The 16,819-nt window shown below is 43.1% G+C and overlaps 1 protein-coding gene across 1 annotated transcript; it reads right to left on the bottom strand.

The window, feature by feature from the left end:
* Positions 1-2: 2 nt before the first annotated feature.
* Positions 3-3,730, bottom strand: phox2a (paired like homeobox 2A). Its single transcript, XM_050063592.1, has 3 exons — positions 3,130-3,730; positions 1,462-1,649; positions 3-1,333 (listed from the first exon to the last, which is right to left on the bottom strand). The coding sequence occupies exons 1-3, from the start codon at positions 3,350-3,352 to the stop codon at positions 839-841; spliced, it is 906 nt and encodes a 301-aa protein (XP_049919549.1). The 5' UTR covers positions 3,353-3,730; the 3' UTR covers positions 3-838.
* Between the last annotated feature and the right edge of the window lie 13,089 nt (positions 3,731-16,819).

The following is a 16,819-nucleotide window of genomic DNA, read 5'->3' as shown; positions in this document are numbered from 1 at the left end:
GGGGGGGGGGGGGAAGGGGGGGGGGGGGGGGGGGGGGGGCGAGGGCTCACATTGAGGATGAGCGCAGGGGAGTCAGGACTGGATACAGTAAAGAAGGAGGAAGAAGGGATGAACTTGGGGAGGTGTCTGGTCTGGACCCGGAGGCTCTAATTGGATTTTGGGGTGCCCTGCTCTGCTCGGCAAAGAGACTTAGGGGGGGGGACCCTGTTCTGTGTGTCAGGGGAGCTTAGAGGAAGTTGTGCTTGAGGGTAAAAGTTTGTTTTGTTTCCCCAGCAGAGACTGGAGCGTGATGTTTAGCTTTCTGCTTTAAACTCGTACCTGACCGCCATGCTCATCAGAGTGCTGTGGCTCTGATGCAATGCAGCGAGTGTGGGAATGTGAGTTTAAGTTAGCAAGAAAAGACAAAGGCTGGGTATGAATGTGTGTCTGATATGTTTATCAGTCCAAGCAGATCTGATTTGGTTAAAATCCTTTTGACAGTGACGTTTAAGGGTCTGTACATGCAGAGTGTTGCATCATGAAATTGAGTTTTATCTGAGGGAGAGTGATTTTGGGGTGAAAGTGATTCATCGCTGGAAGAAAACTGACCATGTCCAGAGTTTTGCAGGTGCAGTTGCATAATAATTTGGGGTGAGACATGGTGATCAGACCTTTGACTTTACTATCTGAGCTTTGAATCAGGTTGAGAGGATAGTTTTTTGGAGAGTAACAGAGGGCCTCTGACTGCACCGGTGAATTCAGTGTTATAATGGGTAAGTCCTGACTCTCTCAACAAAAGCTAGAAAGTCCTCACTGCTCCAGTCGACAGTTTGTTTCTCATTTCCTCTTCCTCTGTGCTTCAGAACAGGTTCGTCTTGATGGCGGGGTTGGGTTTTCTGTGGAAGGAGGACAGGACTCCGGCAAAGGGCCCGGTCATACTGTCCGCCGGCTGCCAGGCCTTCAGAATCTCCTGAGTCTGGGCAGCGGGCTGGGCCACGGCCGGGTTGGACGGCCCCAGGCTGGACCAGCTGGGCGGCTTCAGCCCTTGGAGGACCGGAGAGCTGGAGGTGTTAACATAGCCGTTGTTGGCAGGAGCCGGGCTGGGGCTCAGGCTGGCAGGGCTGCCCAGGTTTCCGTTGGCAGAGCCGGGCAGAGAGGCCGTGCTGTCAGGTGTGGGGCTGCAGGTGGATTCTTTGGACTCGTCATCATCGGATGAAGATCTCAGCTCTCCGCCCTTCTTCCCTCCAGAGCTGCTGCTGGAGCTGCTGCCTGTGGTACCACCAGAGCTGTTGGCTTTGGCGTTGGCTGCACGCTCCTGCTTACGAAACTTGGCACGCCTGTTCTGAAACCAAACCTGGTAAACACACACACAAAGGTAAAATTAATATTTTAGATAGATAGATAGATAGATAGATAGATAGATAGATAGATAGATAGATAACTTTTTCTTCAGGTAAAAGAGGAAAAGCCTGTTCCTCTCACCTGTACCCGCGCCTCGGTCAGGTCTATCTTCAGCGCCAGCTCCTCTCGGGTGTAGATGTCTGGGTAGTGCGTCTCGGCGAAGACCCGCTCCAGCTCCTTCAGCTGGGAGCTGGTGAAGGTGGTCCTGATGCGCCGCTGCTTCCTCTTCTCGTTCAGGCCGGAGGGGTCCGAGAAAAACTTGTAAGGGACTGAAAGGGAAAAATGATGTCCTTTTAGTGGTCGGGAAGCAACATTTAAAATGGTCTGATTGGCGCTTTAAAACAACAGGCCATTGATTACCGCTGAAAACATGTAGAGGCTGTGCGTAAATGACGCAGACGCGTCTGAACGCTTAGGATTTTTTTTTACCAATAGAACTGTTAAAAGGCGGCATTAGGAAATATTTCATAAACAGATGTTTTTGATGTTTTCGATCACTAACCGACTGTATTAACACAATAGGCTGGTTATTGTTTTGTGAAAAGTGGATTTATGTATTGATAAACTGATTGCATCGCGCTCAGTGCCAATAAGATCATATAATAGGCTGGAGGCCCATAACAGGCCGATTTATAACAAATGCTGAAAAGGCAGTATCGCCTTTATAAGGCTGGTTTATTCATTCTTTTTACATTTTTTATTCTATTTAGTCCGTTATGTTTTTGTTCTATAATATTGGCTCAAAGTTTTTGTTAAAATATGATCAAGCCTCAAATTAATTACAGGCTTAAAACTAATTAGGCTGTTTATTCAATTTAGAAAATGTTTTACAATTAGGCCTATAGCCTACATTTTAATGCAGGAAGTACACTTTAATCAGTATAACCACAATGTTAGTTTGCAACTAAAAATGGATTTTGGTTATTTTGGAGTGAGGTCACGGCTAATATAGAAATGTCACAATACACAAAAAAAAAAATGAAAAAATTAAAATAAAGAAATAAAAAATACAAAAATGTCATTGCTTTAAATAAAAGAAAAACAAAATGAATAGTGAGTTTAAAATTATAAAAGTAATTTAAAATTAAGAATTGGCCAGAATTATATCTGCATATGAATAAATTATACGCCCAGTTTGTCTGTCAGGTGGGCCTATGGCCAACACGTGTGTGTGTGTGTGTGTGTGTGTGTGTGTGTGTGTGTGTGTGTGTGTGTGTGGGTGTGTGATCCGTCAAGACTGATTTCGATTTTTTTAGAAAATGTATTATTATTATTTTATTTTATTTTTTATTATTATTATATTGTGATGTGTGTGTACATATATATATGTATATATATATATATTGACATGTATATAGAAAGGCTGTTGTCCAAGTGAGTAAGGAAATACAATGTCAAAAAATTAAATAATAACATCAAAATGTAAATTATTACACTGATGATTTTAAATCAGAAATGAAGTCTAATACGATTAAATCCATGTAAACCCATTTAGGATTTAAGCTGTAGATGGTTAGGTCATCAATAACGAAAACTAGAACTGACTATTAGATATTGCCTTTTTTCTTTTTTATGTAATGTCGATGGAAACTGTCGCAGTTTGAGCCACATGGAGACAAAAATGCATGACTTTATAACATTTTCTTTCCTCGCATTTTAAATGGAATTATTATCATAATGAACAGCATCCCATAACTTTTCTTTACATCCCTGCAGACCGTCAGAGGAATAAATGAGAGGCTCCTGTACCTGAGGAGTAAGGTGTGGGCTGGTGCTCCCGCAGGGCTCCCAGGGTGCAGCTGGCCGTGCTGAGCGGGGTGCAGCCCGGGTTGGAGAAGGGTCCGCTCCGGATCGGGTTGTACTGGAAGGAGCTGGCCTGGCTGCACGAGCTGAAGTCCGCGTAGGCCGACGCTTCCATGGCCGCCATGCAGGAGTCATAGGAGTTCAGGTAGGAGTAATCCATCTTATACATGGAGATCAGCCGGTGCAAACACCGGGCTGCGAACCAAAAAAAACGACGAAGTGATATCAGAGCAGAGGAGCTCGGGTGGGTCTGCAGCCGCCTTTTATTTCAGGAGATGGAGTGAATACTGTTCAGACCAGTCACAGTTGGTGTGTCTCTCCAGTATCTCCACGGACTGTTGGTTCGTCTCTCCAAAAACTTCCTGTCAGCTTTGTGGTAAACTCGCTGTCACGCGGCTGTTTTTCACGTTTCTTGGTAAATAATCCAGATGTTTTTCTCTCACAGCTCTTTATTCTCCTTCTGCTTGACTTTCTCCTGCTCCCTGGTTTCTCCTCCCTTCAGTTTTCCTCCCTGGACTGCACTTCGCTCTGCTCTCGCGCTCCGTTTGACAGCGCGCTGCGGCTCGCGCGGTGTTTATAATAAACTTGGCAGAGCGCAAGACAATAGCGAGGCGGTGGTCTAGTTTCCATGACAATGCCACCAGTGAGTGAGCGTGGACACTGACGCCCCCCTCCCTCTCCCTCCCTCCCACCGCTCACTGCACCGCCCACGCGCTCCACAGCACCGCGAGCTCGCAGGTGTCAGCAGAGTTAAACAGTCAGTCTAAAAAACCAACGGCTTCTTCATTTAAAACACTTATAAAGTCGGTGTTTCCTTTATCGGACGGTGCTAATTCTGGTGAGTCTAGTCTTTCTTGGCCCAAATATGACCAAAATAAAGTGTCATTTTCTTTAAGCTAACCTATTTCCTTTAGATAAATATATAAACTGCGTCTTTTGTGACTTTAATCAGCTCTTAAACTCTCCAGGTAGAAATAAAATCCTTTCAACCAAGACAGGCACTTCAATGCTTATTGTCCCTCTGAAATTATCATATTTCCCCTCTTTTTCCACGATAGTGAAGAAATGCGTGTGCTATAATTCAAAACAAGAAAGTAGCCCGGCCTATCAGCCTCTAAAAGTGCCCTTAAACCACGTCTGGTTTGCAAAGTATATTCATTTGTGGAATTTTATTCCTTTTATCCTATATTTGCATTCAGACGGAAGATTGAGAGTGATTAAGAATTTGAGGGTTTGAACGCCAGACTATGAATGCAGTGTCTATAGGCCTGAAGAGATGAACGCCAGACTATGAATGCAGTGTCTATAGGCCTGAAGAGATGAAGAAAAATAATAATAATAATAATAATAATATAAAGGAGCAATCGCCCGGGTTGCAATTGAAATTTGAAAATTGTCCGATGATGGACGCACCTAAAAAAACACACACACACACATATAGACATCCTTTCTGCTCTGAGAGAGTCTAATGTCTGATTATTTTTGGGATATTACAGCCTATGCGATTACTTTATGCCAAAACACTTGGTAATAATAAATATATAAACATGTGACTGAAATACAGTTTATGAGCAGCTGAAGCCTGAGCCCCCAAATGTTGCCTCGCAGCCGGTCAATATTGTTTCACTGCCCCTCAAACGGCTCGTGGAAACAAGTGCAGCTCAGCCACAGAAGTCTTTATGTGGGGGAAAACGTCCAGATGTGACGGTGATTGGTGAGATTAAAAGCTTTGATTTGATTCCGATCACTTTTACGGAGATGTCACCAGAGTGAGCGTCACTTTGATGTATAGGACTAGAGAGGGAATTGGCTGCGGAGACAACTGAGCAACCACGACAGGCTAACCATAAACGCATTGACGCTTCATAAATTGGTTTAAGTTTATTGTTCGGTGTCATACAATGTGATAAGTCATATCCCACACGGCCCCCATCGCACACACACACACACACACACACACACACACACCACAGACACACACACAGAGGGCTTGAAACCGGCAGCAAGGCGCGCGCTCCATCCTTGTTTCCAAATCTGGTGCTATTTAGAAACACGACGGCTGCATTTCAGTCTCTGTTCACGAAATTAACAGGCTTTTTATTAGTGGATAAATGTCACCAAATAATATAACCCACAAACCAAAATTACATTTTACGTGCGTGCGAGAAATTAATTAAGTTTGTCCTGCGTGCGCGCGCGCCCAAAGTGCGCGCTCTTATCTGGCTTGACCAGAGGCTGCATGATGATGATGCTCCTTAATGACATTAACCCGGCAAACACGGGCGCGCGCATGCGTGCCATTTGCTGCGCTGTACTCACTTAAACTACAAATAAGTATAAATAATAAGATTTGTTTAAAGCGTTTATTGTGTGGTTGGTGAGAGCTGGTGGATGTTTGGGGCGGGGCGGCACGCGGTGCTCCTGTTGATACAGTTGTTCGTCTTGCGCTGATGTTGGCTCGCAGTTCTGGTGGAACATCTCTCATGTCTGTGGCTGCGTCAGAGTCTGAGGCTCAGTAAGGCCAGACACAAGAGCTGAATACTCAGTCTCATTCTTCCTGGTAATTCAGTCTGAAAGCAAAGCTATATCCCACTGAACAGAAGTAAATGCAACATGTAAGATGTGTGCGTAATTGCGCACAACATGACATGTTCTCCAAATGGTTCAAGGCAATTTGCAGTCTGAGTTAGACTCCAGCTTTAGGTTACATGTCCTATTCTTAACTGCTTATTCTGGTCTGGTGTTTAGTCACAGCGTTTCCAATAATAAAAAATAATTTATGCAAAATATTTACCCAGATTTTATGCTCCGTTTATGCCTCATCTGCAAAAAATGTGATTTTGTGCACCTGCCTTCCCTGAGATAAGCACTCAACCAGCTTCCTTTACTGGGATATTATTATGAAGCCTAGAAATTACATGTCTGCGGGTGTTATATATGAAAGTCTTACTGTTTTAGGTCAAGAAAAATATGCTTTATATGATACATGGCATAAAATAGGTACTTAACTCCCTCTTAGTTGTGTTATTTATTCAGTCATGTATTAGTGCCCTGTCTCTACACAAAAAGTTCCCCTTCCCCCAACACATGCACTCATAAGAATACACACTGCAACACTGATATATCCTCAAAAATACTAGTGAGTTCAGTGTGATTCTTACTCTTTAAGCCATTTAAAATACATCTTATGAGCCTTGTGATTTTTTTCAGTCAGCTCCCAGGCCACACCGTCTGTTGTGTGTCCTCGTCCCGTCTGGTGGGTTCAGAGGTGAGTTTACCGAGAAACTTAAACTGTTTCAAAGTTAAACTCTCCAGGGCCGTTTCTGCCTCCTCCCCAGAAAAAAAGAGCATCCAGGAGCGACCCTAGCTCTCCCGCTTTTAAGCATTTAAACTTTAATCCCTTCAAAGAGGGGAGCGGTCTCTTCCAGGCCACTAATCCGCCCTTAGTGCTCCAGCGCAGGGGGAGACTTCTCCTCCGCGGAGGCTTTAACTTTGGACTTTTACATTCATGGGGCGATTTGACGGAAACAGTAACGGGGATCTTTGGCATTCATGACGTCTGAGTCAACAGAGGGGGGACACAATGGTCCCCTAGAGGCTCCTGAGGGCCCCTGAGAGAGGAACCCCGAGACTATAGGGATTATAGGCCTATGGAGGACTAGGGGGGGAATTTTATGGACGCACTTAACATAGGCTGTTTCTAATCAGGGTTATGATTGAGTTAACATTAAAGGATCAATCCTCATTTTTGAGGTTAATTAGCCAGTATTAAAACTTTAGGTTGTAATGACAGGAGACAAAAATAATGTAACGAATTGAGCGATTAAGACAATTAAGCACAAGTTCTTATGCGGAAATCATGAAGGAAATCATAAAGGCATATCACAAAACAATTAAAAATAGTGCGTTATTATAATAAAAATCAGATTTCTCTTTGTTTTGTCGTTATATGTGTCTTTAGAAATAAATTTAGGCTCTCTGTTCTCTTTATGATCCTGATGCATTATGAATAACTATACCTATTAACCAGGGTGTAAAGCCTGACCTTAACATCTTTTTTCTGAGGAAATACCTGATTTTTCTTCGCTTTGTTCTCATAATTAATTATTCTAGGGCTGCACTCGGTTTTATATTCACATCCCATTAATTGTCCTGTCTGTCCTATCTTATTTCAGCCACGAAAGGGTTCACGATCTGTAGAGAAATTAAATTCCCAGCATTTGTTGCCTCTCTGCTCTCATCTTTCCTGCCACTGTAATTGTTTGTGATGGTCTTCCACCGACTGGAGATCAGAGGGGCTGCATGCAGATTTGCGAGCAGTGGAATAACTTGTGTGCGTCAGGGTGGTGATGGTGGTGGTGATGGTGGTGGTGTGGGCAGAGAGACTGGTCCCTATGATGGATGCCTGGATGGTCTTCATGGAGAGATGGAGAGGTGTATTGATAGAGACAGGGGATAAGGGATGAGTGAAAGATGGGACAGCGGCGACACCGGTTTAAAGAAAAGCCACGCGGGAGGCCCCAGCCCGGTTTCTGTCCCGTGACAGGCGGTGGTGGTCTGAAAACCAAGTGAAGCTGTCAGTCAAAGGGAGAGGCTGCCAGCTCCATCCATCATGAGAGCTCAAAGAAGAACATGTCCCGTGTGTCGAAAGCCTTTTTTTGCTGCTTCAGAATGAGGCAGCTATTGATCCTCAGGTCCGGGTAGTCTCTCTCCTGTTTGTCGAGCTCTGCAAAACGTGTCGTTAAATCCACATATTACTATTATTCTTATATCTTATTAAGAGTTAATTGAAGCCAGTGCCACTGATATTGTAAAATCAAACAAAGTTTTATCATACTAATTTCACATTGCATGGTGCGAGCATACAGCTGATGGTTGCTGTGCAGCTGCTGCAATAAAATGCAACCAGGTGGGACCAAAAGAGAGAAAAAAGAAACAGACAGAGGCCTAAGTTGAGTAGTGTTTTGGCGAGACTGTATCCTCTGTTACGGATTAACCCTCCATGGCTGCTTGATTCCCTCTGAAATGAAATTTTAGTTAATGTGATAATTATTTATAAACTGTTAAAATAGCTGCAGCAATTGTAACACCCACATCTCTGCGCTTTAAAATGCTTTTAATTGGTTGTAATATCTTATTTTACTTATGAATTAAAATCCATTTTTAATTTAGATAATGCTATTCATTATTTTGATGATATTAACTTCATATATTAATTATCAAAAGTGAGTTATAAATCAAAAGGTGAAATTGATCGAACATTAAAATTATTGTTTCATGCGCACCTCTATGTATTTTCTCCTTTTTGGAATTTGCTGTTGTGCATATTGAATTATTAGACCTATATAGCCAATCACGATGATAGGATGTGGACAGCATGTCTGTTTTCGTTGCACTGTATCAAGTTATAAATGAGTCCCTTAAAGCTGATTTAATTGTCACCTGTGCGTAATTTGCTTGTGCGCAAAACACACAAAATGGCTGATTGAATTCCTTTGCTTGCTCTCAGCATGTGTCCATAATTTACCTTAGATGTAATTTTTAATCTCCTGTCAATAGTTTATATCACTGAGAGTGAATTGATATTTGTAAAGACTGATTATCCTTAAAATTTAATCATTAGGGCCCGTGTTTTTTTTTTTTCCATTTGCTGCAACTTCATCCTCCACCGGGCCAGTGCGCTCCACACAGCCGGGCAGCTGGCTCTCCACCTGCAGTGTCACTAAAATGTGTCGTGTCATCGCCCCTCTTAAGATCCTCTTCCCTCGGAGGTGAATTTGATTGCGCATAAAATAAAATCAGAAATCACAGATCCTGCCGTTAACATCGGCCCTGCGTCTTTACAGCAGCAGAGGCTGGCGGCGCATTTGATTTGCCCGGTGATGGATGAGAGCCGGTGCAGGAGAGGGGGTGGATGGAGGAGGGAGGAGGGGGGTGTGTGGGCCAGGGGCCGGGGGGTCCCGTCGGTGCGCCTGTCCCCGCATTTCAATCCTCAATTACCGGAATGTACCGTGACGCTTCGGCTCGAGACGACGGCGCGCATCTAACCGGGTTAGAGACAGAAGCAACAGCATCCAGTGTAAGAGTTACATTCAACTCCTCACTCAGGTGGTGTTGATGCACATGATCAAAATCAGCGTGGGGCTGTAGCCTGCTCCACAGGAGGGGAGTAAAACACTCATACAAAGATAGTTTTATATTTTCTTTAATACCTTCATTTATTTGTTTTTCAATCTTGGCCATATTGTGCCTTGTATCTGGGCCAAAGTGCATCACCTCAGAGAAGCTGTTAAGGGCTTTGTATTGCATAATAATACAGCCTGGTGAGGCTGCACACAGGCAAACATCCCCAAAATCAAACATAAAGAAGAAAACCTTCGGATGAAATGGCTCTCTTGTGAAATCTTGTCATATTGCACCAGTTTTTCATGATCTGAATATCATCTTTGGAGCCTATAAAAGCGCCTTTAAAGAAACCACTGCGCTCACTGAAGAGCAGTAAATCTGCTGCGCACTCTGAGTTTGGCTCAACATAAGGTCAGTCAGAAATCCACAAACTATTTTCAAATTCGCAAACCTTAAGTGTGCAGCACAAAGGCTCGTCAGTTGTTCTGTCAGTTGCCACAAAACGTGCCCATTAATTTTATCCATCAAATTAGCCTCGCGCTAATTTAAGTCCGCTCTAACATCAGTTCAACATGCATTCATCAGCCGGAATATGACGCAGAGCAGCTGCGGTTATTCACATGCTGCGTACATCTCTCTACTGCGGCACCAGACCTGTATTATCCTAATGGATAACGGCATGTTACTTAAAAAAGAAGCTTTTTAGGATAAAAACCAGGTCCCGGGAGACCACAGTACACACACACACACGCACACCACAGCTGGAGCGGCGAGGGATGGCCGCGCGCAGGAGAGCTTCTCCAAACACGCTAATTAGATCTCGAGCTCTGGCCCCGCGCTCTGAAAGCAGCCCAGCGGCGGGGCGCGCGGAGCTGTGGAAAGTTAATTGAATTAAATTCCCTCTAAACTAATTAGGCTGCAATCTGCCACGCGAGCTGTCCCTGAGCAAGGTTCGAATTAGGCGGAATGGATTCTTTCCTTTTCTTTAAAAGAAAGGAGGGCAGACTGGTGTGTTTTTGGTGGGGTCCTTTATTTGTCTTTTATGCTAATTCTCCCAGGGGACTGTCACGTGATTGCCTTGCGGTAACCGGACGGCATCCGGTGCGTGCAACCCCCGTCAACCGGTCCATCTCCCGAACCACAACAAAGCTTCCATATAACTCCAGGCGTTAACACCAGAGCCAAGTGTCTCATTTGAGCAAACGCGTAAAACCAAAATGAAAGCCTGATGCAGGCTGTGATAACTGTGCTTCTCCACAGCTGCATGAATGAGGAGCATCTCTAAAGCTGAGAGGACTGAGGTAATGGAGGTGAAATCGATCGCTTTCCTGGGGGAGCACAATGAGAAACGGGAGGGGGGGAGGGATGAGAGGAGTGCGGAGGGACACGGATGAAAATCCCCCGTTAAGAGCAGGGACAGATATGATAATGGGAGAGCCTCTAGTAGTCGTTCATCATTCACCACCTCCACCTGGCTGCTGCACCTCTCTGAGCTGCTGCTGCTGTCTGGGCTGCACAGCAACTGCACTGAAATCAAACACACCCAAACTTCTTTACCCATCTTTTTATTTACAGAATGTAGATTAGTGTTTATGAGCAGTAGAGGACATGGGCCAGATCTCTCACATTACTCTGCATTGTCCATTTGTGCATGTAACACATTCAGATACACAAACTGGGAACCCTATCACAACAGTTAGACACAGTACCATCTTAATGTGTGTACAAAGAGCAGTTTGACTCTGCAAAATTATCCAGATTTCTCAATAAACCCTCCTTTTCTTCATTAATATATGAAGCAAATTTCTTTATTTTCACCATAATGAAAGTCCTCTGATACTTAAAAGATTTCACTTTAGGAACTATATGCATTTACTAGCTGACAGTGTAGAGATGAGGGAATTACATACAACAGAGGATCCAGTCTGGACAAAGAACTGGGGACGTTGTGGTCCATGGTAAGCACCTTGAACCCAGAGGATGCCCCAGATGTTTTCAGTAATTTGGTTAATTACAGTTTAGAGAATCTGCACCACTAAAGGATAATATCAGCTAAGGCCATGCATTATTACTTAATCTTCATGGGCTGACTATGAGACAACAGGATCCCTGGGCACAGATATGCAAAAGGCCCCACCACCTCTCCTGCACAGGGACAAGCAACACATTCTCACTCTGACCTCGTCACATACTGATGTTTGGTCATGGACTTTCCACGTCCAGATACGATGTGAAAGGTACCCCGTGTGTTGGTTGTTGATGTTCTGGGACACCATGTCAAGTTCTGCCTGTTACATGCATTGTCTTCTTTCAAAATACACTTCTGTTTTCACAGGAACTTCACCATTTACACACTGTCTCTTTCAAAATAAAAGCGCTACGTCAGTACAACAACGCAAATTGATGTTTTTCTACAGCAACAAACGCACCTGGTTAGGTTTAGGACAAAAGAGCAGGGTTTGGCTTTATAATCTTATGGGATGCGAACACCACTCTCCCAGGTGAAAGTTGATGTTTGTTGGACCCATCCACCACCCCTCACTGCTGAGCATCGTTAAAATATAATGGTGCCCAGCCACGTGATGTTAAAGGACAGCTTTTCGGTCAGTGTCTGACGCTGCAAGTCACTGCCCAAGCGCCAGATTTTGACGACTTTGCCGTGAGACCGGGCTCAAGACACACAGACACTGTGGTGGTTTTGCCTCTTTTTGTTGTTTTGCATCTCTTTGTAGTCGTAATCTTTGTGTGGTTTTGTGTCTCTGTGGTCAATTTGTGTCTCTTCGCAGTTCTTATGTTTCATTTTTTTTAGCTTTTTTTGTGTCTCTTCCTGGTCAGCACATGATAATTTGAGTGCCATTTTGCAGGTGTAGACCAAGAAGGCCCCTGATACTTTGGGCCCCTGATCCTGTGCCCAGTAGGCCTGTCAATGTTAATCTTGTGGCCCTGTGTTGCAGAGGCAACTGCTACTGCTTGGGTCCTTGTCTTTACAAGTTAAGAAAGTCATGGTAACAAATACTGAAGTCTTTTGTTTTATTATTGTACTAATGAAATGTTTTTAATTTCTCCCATCTTTCTGTTCCTCTATTTCCATCCTCCTCCCATCTTTTACCTTTACCCTCTCACTCACTTCTCTGTTTTGCTCCTCTCCTGCACCTTGAACTCTCCTTTTCTATCAGCAATAGAAGGTGGAGGAGAGCCACCGGGGCAGAGAGGGACAGAGACAGACAGACAGATGGACAGCAGAGCATAAGGGAAGGACCGAGAGGAAAAGGTGGAGGAGAGAGAGAAGCTGAGCATGAGACGGAGGGAGGATGGGTGAGCAAAATGCAGCGAGATAGAGTGAGAGGGAGGTTAGGACGATGGAGGGCCAGGTTTCTGTTTCTCCATAATCTAATCAGAGAAATGGCAGCAGTCAGAAATAGCCTGACGGACAGACTAAGAGCCTCTTCTCTCTCCCCTCCTCCTCTTATTCTTGTCTTCCTCCTCAGGGAGGGTAAATGGATACACACACGTGCACGCACACACACACACTCACATATACACCAGCTCGACTTCCTAAAGCCATAAAGTGTAGATGTGTTTGAGGGTTATAAGAGATTGGGAAAAAAGCCTTGAGGTATCATAGCAAAACCTGATCTACTGTCCAGATGCAGCCACTTTAAGAGTCCCAAGTTTGAAAACATCTGCTGCTCCTTCGATCAGCTTCACAACATGTAGATAACATTTTTAAAGCAAAGGGCAATTTAACAATGCAAACTATAATTGATACAACCACAGAGTGAGCTTAGGTTCATGAGTAGTTGGCAGACAAATTAAAAAAATGATACTTTCCTCTCTTCAGTTCCAAGGAATAACAACAAAATGGTCAGACCACTTTTTGAGGCTGTAACAAATTCAATAGTGGACATTAAGAATGCACAAAATATATGAGGAATGTTCATAAAGTGGATCATGGTAAAAGTCACCGTCCTCTATTGATTTCCATTATTAAAACTACACCAATCATATAGGAGTTGGAGGAAAATCAGGGCTGCAACTGAGTATTATTTTCATTATTGATTCAGCTGTTATCTTTTTGATTAATCGTTTAGATACTAAAATGTCAGAAAATATTGAAATGTGCCCACTGCAAGTTCCCAAAGCTCAAACAACATCTTCAAAAAGCATTTTCTGTCAGATCAACCAACAGTCAAAAACACAAAGATAAATCAGAGTTCACACATTTTTACCAATTAATATTCAAAACTTTTTCCATAATATTCCCATCATATTTTACCCCATTTTTGTGACTTAACTTAGGTAGTTTAAAACAGGTAGGCAGATCACTGGATGCAGCAATTGATTGGTTGCACGTCGCTTGAAGTTGTTCCACAGCTAGCAATGCTTGCCTTGCTGGTAGAAGCGGTAATGTTATCTGGCCAGGCTATGGCACACGTAAAATATGTGCAGACACTTGCAGTCTGTTTAGCAGCCTTTTGGTTGTCTAGATGCTTTTTCCCTTTAGCATGGCTGACCAGAGTCGTTCCCCCCATGTTGCCACGTGAAAGGCTTTGGTGCAGAGCCTACACCCCATGCAGTGAGGATCTGCCCCTGTCTTTGGCCACGTGTATTTGTCATTCAAAAGCCATACAGTATTAAACATGCTCTTTTTGGTCATTTGCAGATAAGCATACTGCTTGGAAACTGCTTGAAAAGAAGATGGGATACACCTGGTCACAGATAGAAAAGAAAGCCAGCGATCGGGTACTCTGGAGGTCCCTTGTCGACGGCCTATACCCCAAAAGTGGTGTAAGGCATAAGTAAGTAAGTAAGTAAACTGCTAGCACTTTCTAACTTTACTTGCATGTTTGATGTCCCCACCATCAACTAGCTTCATACACCAATGTGTATCACGTGATACTAGTGATGTCTCAACAGTTGTGCAATGCAGCACTAGATTTTACATCAGCAATATAGGGAACATACAGTAATTTGTATAACCTTAGACATATTTTAAATAGCCCAAACAATATATATTCAAAATGTTTCCAAAACATTCTATTAAATTCAAACTATTTCCAGGCCTGGAAAACATTTTTTGTTAACTCCATAACTTTCCAGGACTTTCATGACCGTGGGAACCCTGGGTAATGAATTTACAATAATAAAAAACAGTGTAAAGAAGCTGGAGCCAGAAAGTGTTTTGCTTTTTTGCTTGAAAAATGAATCGATGGCAGGTAAAGATTCAAATAACAGAGGAAGATTTGTATTAAATATGTGAGACACAATGTACATCCACAGACTCACCAGTATGGAAGGAATTCTCCTCTTAGAATTTACTTTTTCACAACACCCAAAATAAAAAGCAGGCAGCTTGGTACACAGCAACGATGTTGGAGGCTGTGCGGGAGCACGGAAGCCGACCACACACATATTTTTCGGAGCTGTACAAATATCAGATCATACTGGGAAAATATTAATGTGGCTGTTAAAAATATTTAGAGATACAAAATCCCAAATACCTGCCTTGTGATGTATCTCAGGAGCATTAGTTAGCAGTTGTGATTAGCAAGTTTTACTTGCAGCAAGTAAGAAAGCTGGCTCAAAGTGAACCCCCCCAAAACAGAAACTCTGGCTGGAAAATGTCCAAGACGTTTTAGTGATGGAAAAGCTGACGTGTTTCGAGAATTTAAAATATTACATTTAAAAAGAACTGGAAAAAATGGAACATTTATATGAGACATGACACCAACTAAAAATGCCTAACTTGAAGACACTTATTTGGTTTGTACTGTTGATGTAACTGTGAAAACACAATGAAAATATGTTAAAAAAAGAAAGAAAAATGAATCAATAATTAGAATTTTCTACAATTCATATTCTGGCGATTAATGGGCTGTCGAATCATTTCAGCCCTAGAGAAAATGATTGCTTTGTTGTACTGTAAAACAACAGGGAATGACAGCCGTGACTCTGTAGATGTGTGTGTGTGTGTGTGTGTGTGATGGGGGGTCCAGGCGGAGCACAGTCAGAGTGAATGTGTCTTTTTCCTGCATGCTAATTCCTCCCTATAGGGAAGGCATTCCTGCAGGGTGTGTGTGATGTCTTTTACATTTCTGTGGCATTTACCGCGCTGCATTCCCTCCCAGCGTCCGACACAGACCCCCACACAGAGCAGAATTCCAAGGAAATTCCCCTGTCATGTTGTTTCACAAGGTGGACATGTGTTATTGTTGCAGAATTCCCACCCAGGCACTGGTCACTCACACACATACACACACACACATCCATCCATCCATCCATCAGGAGTGTCAGTGCGACACAAACAGAACAAAAAACAGAGGAATTCCCTTTTTGTTGTGATGACTTTATTTACTCGGTGGAGGTTGGGATACAAGAATGAAAAATGTCGCTGGCTTACATTTGGTGCCTTGTCAACATGCTGTTCAAACATTTATGAAACAACACTTTGAATATTATTTCTTCACGACTCTAAATTCCTCTTAATGTCAGATAGATTTTTTAAGCTAGACACACACTGTACAGCACCAGAGCCTCTGTCGTGACAGGCGAGACGTCTTTACATCAACATGCATCAACAGAAACAATTCACAAGGCAGTTATATTACCCATCATTCAAATGGGCTGCTATACATTTCTGCTTGGTGTTTCGCCACTAACACATTCTTTACTAAAATGAAATTAATAAGCAGGTTGTGTTGACTAACATTTATCAGTGGAGCTCTGCTGGTGAGGAGTTTTACATAAATGTGCATTAAAGTGAACACGATCTGAGGCAACGTCAAACTATCTTTGGTCATTAATACCTTCCTTTCCTTCACGGCAAACTGACAAACTTAAAGTGGCTGTTATTGATCTCACTTTGGCAAAACATCCGTCATTCTTAAATCAAATTACTTGGTGTTTAAGAGATTTAAGTTTTGCTCCTCGTTAATGTTTTCCATTTGACATCTTGTCTCTTCAAAATCATGTCGGCTTCATCGGCCTCCAAACTGCCAGATATACTGCCATTAACTTAGCTTATATATATCCTTAAAGGAAGCTGTAGAGCATATCTATGATTCAGAGTCTGGGCCAGGATTGTCTGCACTTGGTTCTCAACATGTAGGTGGCTGAGCTAGCACCTAGCAGCTAACGGTGCTAACAATGGCCACAGTGCTGACAGAGCTAACATGTTAACATAGGGGTGGGTGCTACGCTTCCAGGATAACGCCGTCCCACCACGTGCCAGGACAGTGTTATCAGCGGTAACTGTCATATGAGCACAGTGCAGAGCGGTAATTAGCTAGCCTGTGGGATACACAAACAGGGACTCGCAAACAGACAACACACAAAGAGAGCGTGACTTCATTCTCTGCTCGGGATGCCATTACCCCATGTTCCCTTATGTTGTATAGAGCACATTTAATAAATATTAAATAATTTGGCTGTTTTCAGTGTTCCACATGATAAAGCAGACATTAATTTTAACTACGTCACAGCTACATTTATTAACAGTAGGCTACTACAG

Source organism: Epinephelus moara, chromosome 2 (genome assembly GCF_006386435.1).
Source record: "Epinephelus moara isolate mb chromosome 2, YSFRI_EMoa_1.0, whole genome shotgun sequence".
NCBI classification, from domain to species: Eukaryota; Metazoa; Chordata; class Actinopteri; order Perciformes; family Serranidae; genus Epinephelus; species Epinephelus moara.
Note: the sequence above shows the minus strand (reverse complement) of the source record. Positions and strands in the feature narration are given on the sequence as shown.